At 43.8% G+C, this 13,739-nt stretch overlaps 1 protein-coding gene across 5 annotated transcripts in view; it reads right to left on the reverse strand.

The window, feature by feature from the left end:
* Positions 1-1,882: 1,882 nt before the first annotated feature.
* ATP2B4 (ATPase plasma membrane Ca2+ transporting 4) overlaps positions 1,883-13,739 on the reverse strand; it is a 49,962-nt gene continuing 38,105 nt past the window's right edge. For 2 of the 5 annotated variants that reach the window (XM_049770616.1, XM_049770615.1), the window contains 2 exons: positions 12,337-12,487; positions 5,431-5,596 (listed from right to left, as the gene is read on the reverse strand). In XM_049770616.1, coding sequence (XP_049626573.1) covers positions 5,571-5,596; positions 12,337-12,487 — 177 coding nt within the window. In that variant the 3' untranslated portion in view covers positions 5,431-5,570. Of the gene's footprint in view, positions 5,597-8,320; positions 8,326-12,336; positions 12,488-13,739 lie in introns of all 5 variants that reach the window. The other 3 variants (XM_049770614.1, XM_049770613.1, XM_049770617.1) reach the window with 2 other exon arrangements.

Consider the following 13,739-nt stretch of genomic DNA (forward strand, 5'->3'; position numbering starts at 1 on the left):
GACCATATGGGACACCGGGATTCGAACCAACCACCTTTGGTCCTGGATCGGCTGCTTGCAAGGCAAACACCACTGTGCTATCTCTCCGGGCCCTGCTTTGAATATTCTAAATACTTTGAGGCTATACAAAGAATAGGAACATATTCTTTAAAGCCAGTTTCATAGGGAACTATGATTAGGAGACAGGTGAACTGAGAACTCAGAGCCTTTCAAGGCTAAAAGTATTTTCTATTTATAATTTTAGCTGGTTTCTATCTGTAAATTTGTGTATTATCTATACATTTTCTAGTGTTGTGGACAAGTAGATGTTAATCATAACACACACAAAGAAAAATAATACTTTTATTTTTGTATTGGTTTGATTTTAGGGTTACATCTGGTGTTGCTCAGGGCTTACTCCTGGCTCAGGGATTACTCCTAGTGGGGCTCAAGAGATCATACGGAGTACTGGGGATTGAACCCAGATCAGCGGCATGTAAGGCAAATACCCTGCCTGTTGTACTTATCTCTCTGGTTATGAGAAAGGGCATTTAGATGCTTTATTTCTGAAAGGGTTTCAAAATCATTTGCTGATAAGGAATATATCATTTGTATCCTTCTTCCTGCAGTCCTATCCTAGCAGATGCTGGTCAGGTGCTGATAACCAGCTTCTATCCCAATGAGTCATTTTTGGATTGTGAGGAAAACAATCACTTATTGTGGGCAACATCAAACAAATCCAGTGCCCACAGGGAGAAGATATGATGGATAGATAAAAAAGGGTAAATTCATAAATTTCTCTCTCTTTTTTTTTTTTTTTTGGCTTTTTGGGCCACACCCTATGATGCTCAGGGGTTACTCCTGGCTCGGGGGACTATATGGGACCTCAGGGGACTTTCCTTCTTCTTTTGTTCTCATCTAGCTGTGCTCAGGGCCCATTTCAGAGTCCATATGGGTACCTGGGACAGTACCTTAACCCCTGTACTATCTCTCTGGTCCATACTATTTTAAGATTAGAGAACTGCATTGTGTCCTTGGATGAGAGCTGCAGAAATGCTGAGTTCTGAGTTAATTAAAGTTCAGGATCTCAATGACTTCTTTTCCAAGAAACTATTTTTTTGGTAAAGCAAGATAGTTGTTGCTGGGGCCAGTGCGATTGCGCAGCAGTAGGGCTTTTGCCTTGCACATGGCTGACCTACGATGGACCTGGGTTCTATCCCCGGTGTTCCATATGGTCCCCCAAGCCAGGAGCGATTTCTGAGAGCATGTCCGGAAGTAACCCTGAGCATCACTGGCTGTGACCCCCTTCCAAAATATAGTTTCTAAAACTTATTTAGAAAGTTGTGAGGGGCGAGGAAGAGGGAAGTATAGGCTGAAGAGAAAGAGCACGGGCTTTTCCAGAGTGGAAATAAGCAAACAAAGAAACTGAGACAAGCATGTTTGATACATGTGCAAGGAAGAGAGCATGGACTGTGTGAATGAATCTCCAGAAAACCAGGTTTCCCTACTAAGGTATTTCATTAAGAAAAAAAAAGGGGGGGGCAGAGAGATAGCATGGAGGTAAGGTGTTTGCCTTGCGTGCAGAAGGACAGTGGTTCGAATCCCGGTATCCCATATGGTCCCCAGACCCTGCCGGGGGCGATTTCTTAGCAATAGAGCCAGGAGTAACCCCTGAGCACTGCTGGGTGTGACCCAAAAACCAAAAAGTAAATAAATAAAAATAATAAATAAATAAAGGCCAGGAAAGATAGAGTCCCAAACCTAACAATCTTATCCTTCCCAAGTCATCCCTTTCCAGAAGCACAGTAGCACAGTCCCTGAGCACAGTAGCAAAGAGCAGAGCAAAGGAAGGAATGGGGGGATTGGGCAAGGGCCCCGCATGGAGACACAAGGACTGCAGTGGTCAGTGGGAACGGACTTTTATTCTTAGTGAGTGGCATATTGGTTTCAGATCATCAACCAGTTTTATTGGCTCCACAGTTTTTCTCCTGGTTTTCCCCCCATCTTTGAATATTCCCATCTCAGTGGGATAACAAATTTCAGATTTGCCAGTTTTTATAGCAGCCACTCCCCCTATGAACCATATAAATACATGCAAAACATTGCACAGAGAGCTTGAAGAGTATCAAAATGCCAAGAGATTAGGTGCACGATTAAGCTGGACTGCAAATTAGAACGGACACACACACACACACACACACACACACACACACACACACGTGTGCATGCAGCTCTAGGTCATCATGTTGTCTATGCCATGCAGACCACAACTGTCAATTTTTTGTGTCTTTTTCATACAAAAAATGAGTGCTTGTTACAATCATTACAAACCAAAATAAGGGTGGAGGGGAGACTCAAAATCCTTTTCCTACTGACTTGAAAATGGACAGATTATTGGCACATATGTATGGCATATTCACACATGGCATATACACATGGGGAGAGACCCTAAGGCCCATGCAGCAGCTGGGAGTGCCTCCTTCCTTCTCTCCTGATGGCCAGGTGGTTTCTGAGCAGGAGGAGGCAGAGGGCTGCTCCCAGCTAATGTGGGATATGTATGGTCTGTTCTGGTGTCTGAGTTGCTGGGATGGCTTATTAATAGTAGACCACACCTAGTGATGCTTAGGGGTTATTCCTGGCTCTGAACTCAGGAATCACTACTGGTGCAGTACTTTATGGGAAGTTGGGGGTGGGTCATGTGCAAAGCAGGCTCGCTCCCCACTTAACTATCTCTTCAGCTCCAAGGTAGGTCTAGTGCCCCCGTAGAATGGCTGGGTGGTCCCGAGGTTGGACACACAGGAAGTATGCTTTTTGTGATGGTGGCTTCCCTCTTAGGTAAAGAAATATGCAAGAAAGGAAGGGAGTCCTTAGTGCTCCAGGGCCCAAATGAGCTGGCTACATCCCACTGGCTCTCTTTGTTCTGAAGCTCAACAAGAAACCTGACAGCTTAAACAGGAACCAGGGGTGTTCCTGGTCTACTTCCACCCCCTTGAAGAGTGGGGGTTATCTCAGCAGGCAGGGGGACCCTGCAGAAGGGACTGGTCCTTAGGCTATCACTCCAGCTAGAATCAGCCTCTGTTTTATCCACCTAGAACTCTTTCCCCATCGAATACCTTGTGCAGAATCTTTTTAGGGGAAGTCTCAACAGACGCCTGTGCACAAAAACTCACCACTAGAAAACTCCAGGAAAAAGAAAAGCTAGAAAATGAAAATCTCAAATCTAGGTCCTCTTGGAGCCCGAGTCAAACCCTGGGTACCACTTTGCCCACTGCTTTTCCTGAAACAATTTCAGCCACAGTTCTGCTCCTAGGACTCTGGGGCACATTCTGTCCTGGGGCTCCCCTCTTCGCCTGGTACTTTCCTTCCAATTTTGGTTCACTACCTATTTTTAGCACGTTCTGAAAGGACCCTAAGCCGATACATTCCTTTTCTCCCCATCAAATCTCCCCTTTTCAAATCCAAAGCACCTTTTGGAGGGAGGGGGAGAAGTTTTATTAATTTATGCCATAGTTAGTTACTCACAGCCAGTTGGATCACTGAAACCAAATTGGGGGGGGGGTAAACCCTTATATATAAAAACATATGCATATAAACACTAGAACTCATTAAATTCCATATCAACAAAATTTATATTAAAAAAAATCTAGAACCCAATGCTTCCCCCACCCCCCAAGTATAAAGATGGCTGTTGGGAGAAGGGAAGTGCGATGCATTGGTTTTAAGATCAATCACAAATATACAAATTCACCTGCTATGTGCTCCATCCACAGGGTGACACAACAGCACTTTATTTTAAACTTTTTAAACAAAATACATATGGCTGACTCAAAAATAACAGTTTCTGAGCTAAAGAAAAGTATATATTTTTGCATAATATTTCTATATTTACTCTCCTATCATGAAAACTAGAATATACACACATACACACAAAACAGCTGGCTTACAAGCAGACACAAGCCCTCCAGAGTAAGCTGTCAGGCACCATGAGAGTCTTGTGGGTGCAGGAATGGTAAAAGAGCCTCCAAAGATTGTTATTGGCTTGGTTTTAAAAAACTGATGAGGTAATAAGAAACTTACATAACTCATTATTCCAATATATGTACTTAAAAATATATATGTGGACACACCTAATATGTTGGGTGAACTTTTCCTCCGCAATCCCACTCACTCCCCATTATGAGCATTTTAGATTGCTGAAAAGTAGAACCACTGTAAAACCAAAATCTCATTTGGTGGATTATGATGGGATGGGGATTTGGAAGGGGTGGCCTTTCTTGGCTCTTTTCACCTTGGACAGTTCAGATTAAAGGGGTACAGGAGAACACTAGAAGAGCTGGTTAGAGAGGATAGGGTGAGGTAACTGTCGCAACAGGAGAAATTTGGCAGTTCATACGAGCCCCCACCTCTTTTCTCCCACTCCCCTCACTCTAGCTAAAAAGAGGCTTCATTTATTTATGGGAAGATGAGAATGGGCAGACATGAGCTATCCCTAGTAAAGAAGGACACCTCAGCAGGGAGAGAAATGGAAAACTGCTTTGTCTCAAATAGGAGCTCGGAGACACAGCTCTTCATGGGCCCCAGTTCCAAGAGACAGCAGTAAGGGGCTGCAGTGGGCAGTGCGAGGAAAAGAAGGTCCAGGCCTTGCAGTGTGGCCCGAGGGAGAGCGGAGAAGTGCAGACTGTGTGGAGCTCGGCAGAGCAGGTCTGATGCTCCTTTAGGTCAATGAAATGTCTCTGGAGCCTTTCACATGGGATTCGTAATCACAGAGTCTTCGAGAAAAGGTTAGATCCTTTTTGGAATCCTTGCTAGAAGAGTAAGTGGATATGATGAAGAACAGAAGTAGAAAAGCAGGTTTCTGGTTTCTCAGAAGAGAGGAATCTCAAATTTTGCAGACTCCAGTCTCTGACATTCACTCCCTCATTGCCTGTGTGGCCTGGGAAGAGTCTCAGCAGATGGCTTTGAAAGCAGCAGTGGTCATTCCAAGGCAGCCCCTGCCTCAGTGGGCTTTGATGGTCTGTCTTGTCCTAGACCTGCCAGAATTCTGGTCCTTAATATCCAGGTTTAGTAAGGAGGCAGCAGCATCCTCAGTTCATTCTTTTCCACCACTTTAGCAAAAGAAGAAAGATCAAGCTCACAGTAAAAGCTACATACCACAAATATAGTCAAAGACTGTCATTTAGAAACCACCATGTCTGACAAGATGGCAGATTAGAGGCAGATGGTGAAAAGTCCCATCATCACTTTATAGACTGGATAGATTAAAAGAGGAAACAGAGAAAGCAAGGTTGGGAGTGGCGTTTCAAACGGATGTCTCCAGGCTGTGTAGAGGGTTGTCTGAGTGCGAAGCAACAATCTGCACCTGACTAGCAGCCATTGCATTGTTGTTTTTATTGTCATGTGGAGTAACGATACCATCCGGCTGGTGCATATTGATCCCACTCTGAGAAACCATTTCCGTTTCCAGATGGTCCTCCACTTCTTCCAGGAGTGGTGTTCTGGGCACTTCTTCATATATGGAGAATTCAGGGGGGGTCATAAAGTTGTCAATGGAGTCATGGCTCTTGGGTTTCTGAATGCTTTCATGGAGGGAACTATGGAATGCTTTCACCACTTTGATCTATACCGGGGGAAGGAAAGAGGAGGAAAAAGACAACAGTGAGAACAGGCTACTCTGACACGGATCTGGTAGTTTGTGGAGGAAAAACAGATTTTAAACTACAAAACCCTACTGCTCCACAACAAATCCAAGCATAGACGAGATCATGGAACACTGAAAACATCAGGCGGTTCAAATTTCAAGCCCTGGTGTGGATTGGATCATGACAAACAACTAAAACGTTTCAAAAGCTTGATAAAAAAAAAAAAAAAAAAAGAAAAGAAAACACAAAGCTAAGTTAGCATTCCAAATAATCCACTCTTCTGAAAAATGAACCGAAACAAAAAGATTCATTCATTCTTTTCAATGGAGGCCAAGGACTTTGGAGCTCATGCAAATTAATAGCCAAACTTAAAAAATGATTCAAACGTGTGGGTTTCTGCATTGAGGCCACATATTTTATGAACTCGGGATGTAAAAATGACACACTAACATTCAGCTATCCATTTAAAACCCTAACAGAGTCAGACATATACCAATGTGCACGTAATACACTTGGGGTGACAGGTGACCACGAAACCGTGCAGCAAGGCAGGCAAATCCATGTTTGTGTCAGCAGCATGCAAGGAATTAGAAGTCTTGTTTTCCTCAGTACAACCATTATTACCCTTTTCATCAGAAAGCATGTATCGTATCCTGCAGCCTCCAATTCCCCTCCCATTTCCAAAGAGAGCTGAGCTACACTTCCTGAGTTCCAGTGCTAGACAATGGTCACAAAAAATTATTAACAGGTGCCTTCTTCCTGCTTCCTGAATAGATCTGCCTTTCACCACTCATATATAAGCCCTTCTCATGGCATACAGCCACTGCACCAGCCAGGGGACTTTCTCCGACAATGTTGAATTGTGAAGAAGAACATTATTCCAAGTGGAAAAGGGAAGGATGGGACTAGGAGTGCAACCAGGCATCCTAGGAGGCAGTGCTGTGAACAAGGAGCTCCTCTGGTAATTGGATTAAAGAGGTGGAAGGAAGGGGCCACACTGCTCTAGGAATATCCAAGTCTTTGGACACAAAGAGGATGGAATTCAGTCCTCAGAGGGAAGAACAAACTCTGACAACTAGTAATGCCTTATCCATAGGTACCAGTTCTTGGAAGCTTTGTTTTCTGAAATCTAGGCTTCTCTGGGAGACGTTTATTTATTTTTGTTTGGGGCCACATCTAGCTATGCTTAGGATTCCTGGCTCTGCACTCAGAAATTACTTCAGAAAGTCCTTGGGGGACCATCTGGGATGCTGGGGATTGAACCCAGTTCGGCTGCATGCAAGGCAAGCTCCCTACCCTCTATAGCATCTTCAGGCCCCTCTGGGGAGATGCTTGAAAACTGGGTTGGGGTAGAGAATACAGCTGTATCCAGGGGTAGGAGAACACGGTCACGTGACAAGAGTATGTTTATAAATTTTAGTTGTTGTTGGTTGTTGTGGTGGTGGTGATCTAAGTTTTGTCCAAAGCTCTTCATTTGGACAAAGAAATGGGAGTAATTGAGGAGAAACCATTGGAAAGGGAAGAGGATAGAGAGGAGTAAAGAATGTTTGGATAGCTGTTTAAACCAAGTTTATGTTCCTAGAGAAGAGGTGAGGATGATAAGGCCAATAAACTGGTCAAATAGAAAGTCTGTTCCAATGTTTACATCTAGAAGCCTTAGAAATAATGTGTGGAGAAGGTTCAGCAAAGTTCCATCTCTGTTGACTGAGGCTTTCTTTAATCTTGCCTTTCTCTACAAGAACCTGGATGATTCACACAGGACTGAGGATGTTCAGAGCCTAGAAGTATAGGAATCTCTGTCTCCCAACAGAATCTGCTCAACATGTCAGCTGAGAAGAAACCAGGAATTCAGCATGTGCACAGAGTAAGGATCTATTTTTCTTTTCTCCTATAATCTCTATCACCATCTGATGGGAGGCCTTTATCGTCAAGAACTCTATGCTCCAAGTATTTGCTGAAGCAAATGGATTAGAGGCTCCATCTAGTCTTTAGGAGTCATCAAGCCTTTGTTGATCTACATCAAGTTCCAGAGTATGACTTGGATTAAATATGGCCAAAGCCAATGCTTTGGTAATCCACAAGAGATGAGGTCAAAGCCATACTACTCTCTATAGGAATGATAAGAAAGACCATACTTTTTACCTACTCTTGAGATCTCAGAATTCCCAACAGGTGCTGCTGGGGAACAAGCACCTTTATACCACCAGTTGATCATCTTCAGTATCAGTGATTTTCAAATGTTCTGCTTCTGCTTTTTTACTTTTTTTAAATAAACCAACTGAAGTCATATTGAAATAACTATATATGGAGTCCAATAAAGAAAAAAGATTTAAAAAGAGTTGGGAATTGGAGTGTCTGGAGCCTTGTAAGCTAGCTTCCTCTTACCTGTTGGGGTGATCAATTACACAATTACAGGTACAGAATGAGGGAGATCAAAGTAAATGAGGAAAAGTTGATAGAAAAAAGTAAGGGAAATGTCTTCTTTGGGGAACCAAGGAACAATCATCCAGTTAGACTGCAGGACTTCTGGGATCTAAAAGGAAGTCAGTCACCTGCAAGGGAAGCTCAAGTGAATAGGTAGAATTCAGACAGTAGTGAGGGCGCATCATTGGGCCTGGTGTGAGGAAGGAAGGGCAAGGGCAGAGGGAACAGACAGTGCCAGAAAGTTTCTCCACTTCAATGTTGGCCTCAGAATATAGGACATGTGCTGCTAGACAGTCACACAGAGACATCCTCCACCCATACAGAGATACATCCTTTACTGTGGTATTCAGCACCACCGTAGGGCATGTCCAATACTGGTTAGTGCTTCGGGAAAAAGATAGAGGCAGTGAAGTTGGTGCTAGGAAAGCTCAGGATTTCCCCACTCAGTTAGTCAGCAGGGCCCCTTTCCCTAGGAGAATGTATCTGACTGAAAGGCAACACTCCCCAAAATCAGTTCTTGGCCTCAAGAACTCCAGCTAGGCTGGATCTGAGATCAGGCAGGACTGTGGGGCTCAGTGAATGGGAAGATGAACATTCTCATCACTGCTATTCTGTAGTTTGTGGCTCCCTTTTCAGGGAAAGAGAAGAATGAGGGGCTTCTTGTAGGAGGGGTGAAAGCTTAGATATTTATTTATTGAAAACTGGATAAACAGATCACTTGGAAATGGGAATGGGAAGGACTGGGAGAATCCTAAAATTCCTGAGTGTAACTTCTAGAACCTCCGAGTAAGAAGACCCAGCTGGAGGGAGAGGAGAGGAAGCCCGTCTTCCTGTCTGGCTACAGGTTTGGAAGAGGAGATGCTTACCCTTCACCAGTAACTTCCATTTAGTCTCCACCTTCCAAGCTCAGGGCATGGGAACAATCCCTTGCCTGGCAGAGCACATGGTTAAAGAAGAATGGAAGCAGTTAAAAGGAGAGAGGCAAACTGAGAAGAAGAAGAAAATAGAGGAGTATGAAAGATTTAGAATGAGAAGCTTCAGTCTTTTCTTGCAGAGATAATTTTTTTTTAGAGATAAGTCTTAAAGAAAGAAAGTACCCAAATATTTAAAACCAACTATACACGTAATATAGAGAGATTCCTGTCTCCCTAAACAAATTAGCAGGGGCCAGAGAGATAGCACAGCAGTAGGGCATTTGCCTTGCACACAGCTGATTCAGGACAGACAGTGGTTCGAATCCTGACATCTCATATGGTCCCCCATGCCTCCCAGGGTGATTTCTGAGTGCAGAGCCAGGAGTAACCCCAAGTGCCACCGGGTGTGACCTCCAAAACAAACAAAAACAAAACAAAAAAAAGCAAACAAAAAATTAGCAGCACTTGTAAAGACCAAGATTCCCCCTCTATGTCCATGATAAGAAACTTTAGGCTAAGACAAGCCCAAACCCTAGTAGTGTGTACTTTTCCACTCCTGGTTGAAGGCAGAGAAAGAGTTAACTCAGAAATAAAACCAAAGTTGGTGCCCTCCAGGAATAAGGAACTAGGGGTTGAGTGAACTTAGAGAAAGGCTCCCTTAACAACCAAAAGTTTGTATCAGACATCCAGGATCCTTGACATCCAGGATCTGAATCAGTATCCCCCGAAACCCAGTTCTGTATTAGAATATCCCTTGACGATCAAGGTTTGAATCAGAGATCTCCCCGACAACCAGGGTTCAAACTGGGATATCCCTTGGCAACCAAGGTTTGAGTCAAGAGTATCCCTAGATAACCAAGGTTGAGCCAGAAAAATCAGTGATTAAGACATCTATACAATAAAATGATTATACTATTAAAGTTCTGTTAATGCTTGTAATTTCTTTTCTTTTTTTCTTTTTTGGTTTTTTGGGCCATACCCGTTTGATGCTCAGGGGTTACTCCTGGCTAAGCACTCAGAAACTGCCCCTGGCTTGGGGGGACCATATGGGACGCCAGGGGATCGAACCGTGGTCTCGATCTTTCCTTGGCTAGCGCTTGTATGGCAGACACCTTACCTCTAGCGCCACCTCACCAGCCCCTAATGCTTGTGATTTCTTTTTTTTTTTCTTTATATATATTTTTTTTTTTTTTTTTTTTTGGTTTTTGGGCCACACCCGGTAACGCTCAGGGGTTACTCCTGGCTATGCGCTCAGAAGTCGCTCCTGGCTTGGGGGACCATATGGGACGCCGGGGGATCGAACCGCGGTCCGTCTCCTAGGCTAGCGCAGGTAAGGCAGGCACCTTACCTCCAGCGCCACCGCCCGGCCCCTTTATATATTTTTTATTTAAGTAACATGATCATATTTGGGTTACAGTCATAACCATATAAACTGCTTGAAGATTTGACTTGAGGTCCTTGCCAAGATTCCCCTAGTGGGATGAGGCTCAGACCTTGGTTAACCAAATAACCAAATAGACCCTCTTTTGCATGTTGCATTATTGGAGGTGGGCTTTGACTCTCAGCACCGGGTGTCTACTTGAACCCTAACATACTTTCATCAGTGGAGATACTTCTCTCTGTGTTGCCTAATTTGGGGAAGGCAAATGATCAACAATCAGTCGCCAATAATTTATCAATGGGAATCTCATATCTTAGGTTGAGCACTGAAAGTGGTTCAGTTGGTAAATTGAAAAAGGTTTTTCAAAAACTTTATGTACAAATAAGCCAATAAATAGCTTTATATGAAACATACTCAAGGAAAGGAGGGGTGTGAGTGAGTGAGTGAGTGAGTGAGTGAGTGAGTGAGAGAGAGAATGAGTGAGTGAGAGAGAGAGAGAGAGTGTGTGTGTGTGTGTGTGCGTGTGTGTGTGTTAAGAAGTGAGTAAGTGAAAAAAATAAATCAATTTGATCTTTTCATATATTTTCCCTTTTCTAGATGTGAACCAGTTTGTTTTTGTTTTTGTTTTTTTATTTTTATTTTTTTTGGGCTTTTGGGTTTTTGGGTCACACCTGGCAGTGCTCAAGGGTTACTCCTGAAATCGCTCCTCAAAGGCTCTGGGTACCATAGAGGATGCCAGGAATCTAACCAAGGTCCATCCTGTGTTGGTCATGTGGAAGGCAAACACTCCACCATTGTGTTATCGCTCCAGCCCCATGAACCAATTTTTGTTTTGTTTTGTTTTTCGGCCACAACTGGCAGTGCCAGAGGTTATTCCTGGCTTTGTGCTTAGAAGTCACTCCTGGCAGGCTCCGGGGATCATATGGGAAGCTGGGGATAGAATCTGAGTCCATCCTGGGTCAGCAGTGTGCAAGGCAAACACCTTACTACTGTGCTATCGCTCAGGCCCTTGTGAACCAATTCTTAAGTCAGAGTTTGGGTTAAAGTTTTCATAAGGAAAACAAGACTATATTATATTGTTCAGCCCTGTATCTTCCTCCCTCCTTCCTTCCCTCTCTCCCTCCCTCCCTCCTTCCTTCCCTCCCTCCCTCCCTCCTTCTCTCCCTCCCTCCCGCCCATCCTTCCCATCCTTCCTTTCTTTTTGTGTTTTGGACAACAACCAGCAATGTCTATGGGTTACTTCTGGATCTGTACTCAGGAATCTGTACTCAGCCCTGGTGGGGCTTGGGAGACTATCTGGGGTGCTAGGGATGGAACCAGGTGGAGGCATGTAAGGCAAGTGCCCTCCCTGCTGTATGATCACACCAGTCCCAGACTTGTATCAGTCCTCTATATTTCCATTGAATTCCATATTTTTTTTGAATTCCATATTTTAATTCAACTACTAGTTCTATGCCAATCTTGATAGCCAACAAAAGCATGGTAACTAAAAGTAACATTATTACTGGCCAAGTTCAATAATTACTCAATAATTCCTATGGAAATCATGGCTCCCTTTTCTAGTTTTCAAACTGGGGCCCAGAGTTCCTGCATTTTCATTGGCTTAACTTCACCTTATATAACCTTAGAAGATAAGTTTAGGCAGAAAGGAGCAGAAGGTGAGGAAAGGAACAACATAACTAAACAAAGTCAAATAAAACAAAAGGGAAAAGACTCAGAGAAACAAGCAATACAGAGGAATAAACAGAAAACAGGATTTTTATCTAAAAATGTTTACAGTTTATAAACTTTTCAATGCGAAAAAGAAATGGCACACAGTCTGGTTTTGCACTGGGATTTTTGCCCCATTTTCCTTTCCATAAGTCAGAAAGACTAAAGGGGAAAAAAAGACCTCACCCCCCAAAAAACAGCTAATCATGGTTGGTTGGTTAAAGTGGATGCCACGTGCTCTTTTGTGGTCATTTTAGAAAATCATGCATCATAATAGACAATCACTCACTGCCCAGAGTTGAAACAGCATCAGTAACAGAAGGTGCCACTTTTGCACAGGCTCTAGGAACCTGTGTTATCTCAGGGTGCTGACTCATGGTCTGTCGCTTTAGAACTCCCTTAAAAGAGGCTCCCGTCTGGAAAGTGTTAATTACGTCGATCTGCAAAGAATCAGAGAGTGAGATGGCTTTGCTCCACAATCAGAGAGAAGGGAAGAAGAAGATGGCAGAATTCTGAGGGTTAGGGAAAGGGAGATAGAAGGAGCTGGGCAAGGGCACAGGAAATTGAAAGCAATACAGAGGTTCGCTTACTGGCATGGTGAGTGGAAATATTCACTGCATGTGAATGAAGGAACAACCTGCCATGGTGCCCAGATGTCCAGCCAGCATCCAGTCACTTTCCTATAATCTCTGGAGGACCTTTTAGGTGTGCAGGTGTCCAAAAGTATCTCAGACTTAAACAGAATGTTCCCTACTCCATGACAGACAGAATGGCACCTAGTTATTATTGTTCTGACCTGTACTGGTAAGTCATTGCCATAAGAAGACATGCAGTGCCAGGGAGAGGGCTCAAGGGCTGGGGTTTTTGCACATATGATAGCCCCTAGTTTGAACCTGGCATTGCACGGTCCTTGGAACACCACCAGCAGGGACTCCTGAGTAGGAAACAGCCCCCCAGAACTATTGGGTGTGGCTGCCAAACAACAAAAACTAAAAATAAGGCATGCAACTTATGACAGAAAAAAAGGTATACATGACTGGATTTCAAGGGTTAGGTAATCACAGTTAAATCAACTACCACTTTTTCTTTTTCTGATATTTCCTAAGCAAATGTATATGAAGGAAAATGAGGCTGCCCACACATGAGTGGCCTTGGTGGAAAGTTCCTGACCATGGGCTCACCTACTAGGTTTCTTCTCTGCAACACACTTTCTTGGGCTGCAAGGGGAAAGGTCCCTGAGAATGGAATTCAGGTATTTGTCAGGACTGCTAAGGAGAATGTTACTAGCTATAGGAATGCATGGCTGCAGACTGAAGGGAGGCAGAGGAGGTGAAGGAAGGGCTGATGACAGACATGATGGGCAGAGCTACAAGTTTAGCCCTTACCGACTGGCCTATCCTCAGGGCCAAAACAATGCCATTTGTTTTGTGACAAGGCTTATGGCCTTATTTAGATACTTAAGTAACTAGGAACAAATCCAAAGGACCACTTTATCCTTCAGGATTTGGTGCCTTGGATCAAGGAGAATTCTAGCAGGAAAGCAGGATGGGTGCTTTCCATCCACCTGCCTTCCTTCCCAGGAGACAAGGTGGGAAAAGTGTCATCCTGATAGATTGGAATTCTGACGTAATAGCTTCCTGAGAAGCCATGAAAGAGTCAGGCTTAGCTCCTGGATTCAGGTCTGTCTAAGCT

The sequence above is a fragment of the Suncus etruscus genome, chromosome 3 (genome assembly GCF_024139225.1).
Source record: "Suncus etruscus isolate mSunEtr1 chromosome 3, mSunEtr1.pri.cur, whole genome shotgun sequence".
Lineage (NCBI taxonomy): Eukaryota > Metazoa > Chordata > Mammalia > Eulipotyphla > Soricidae > Suncus > Suncus etruscus.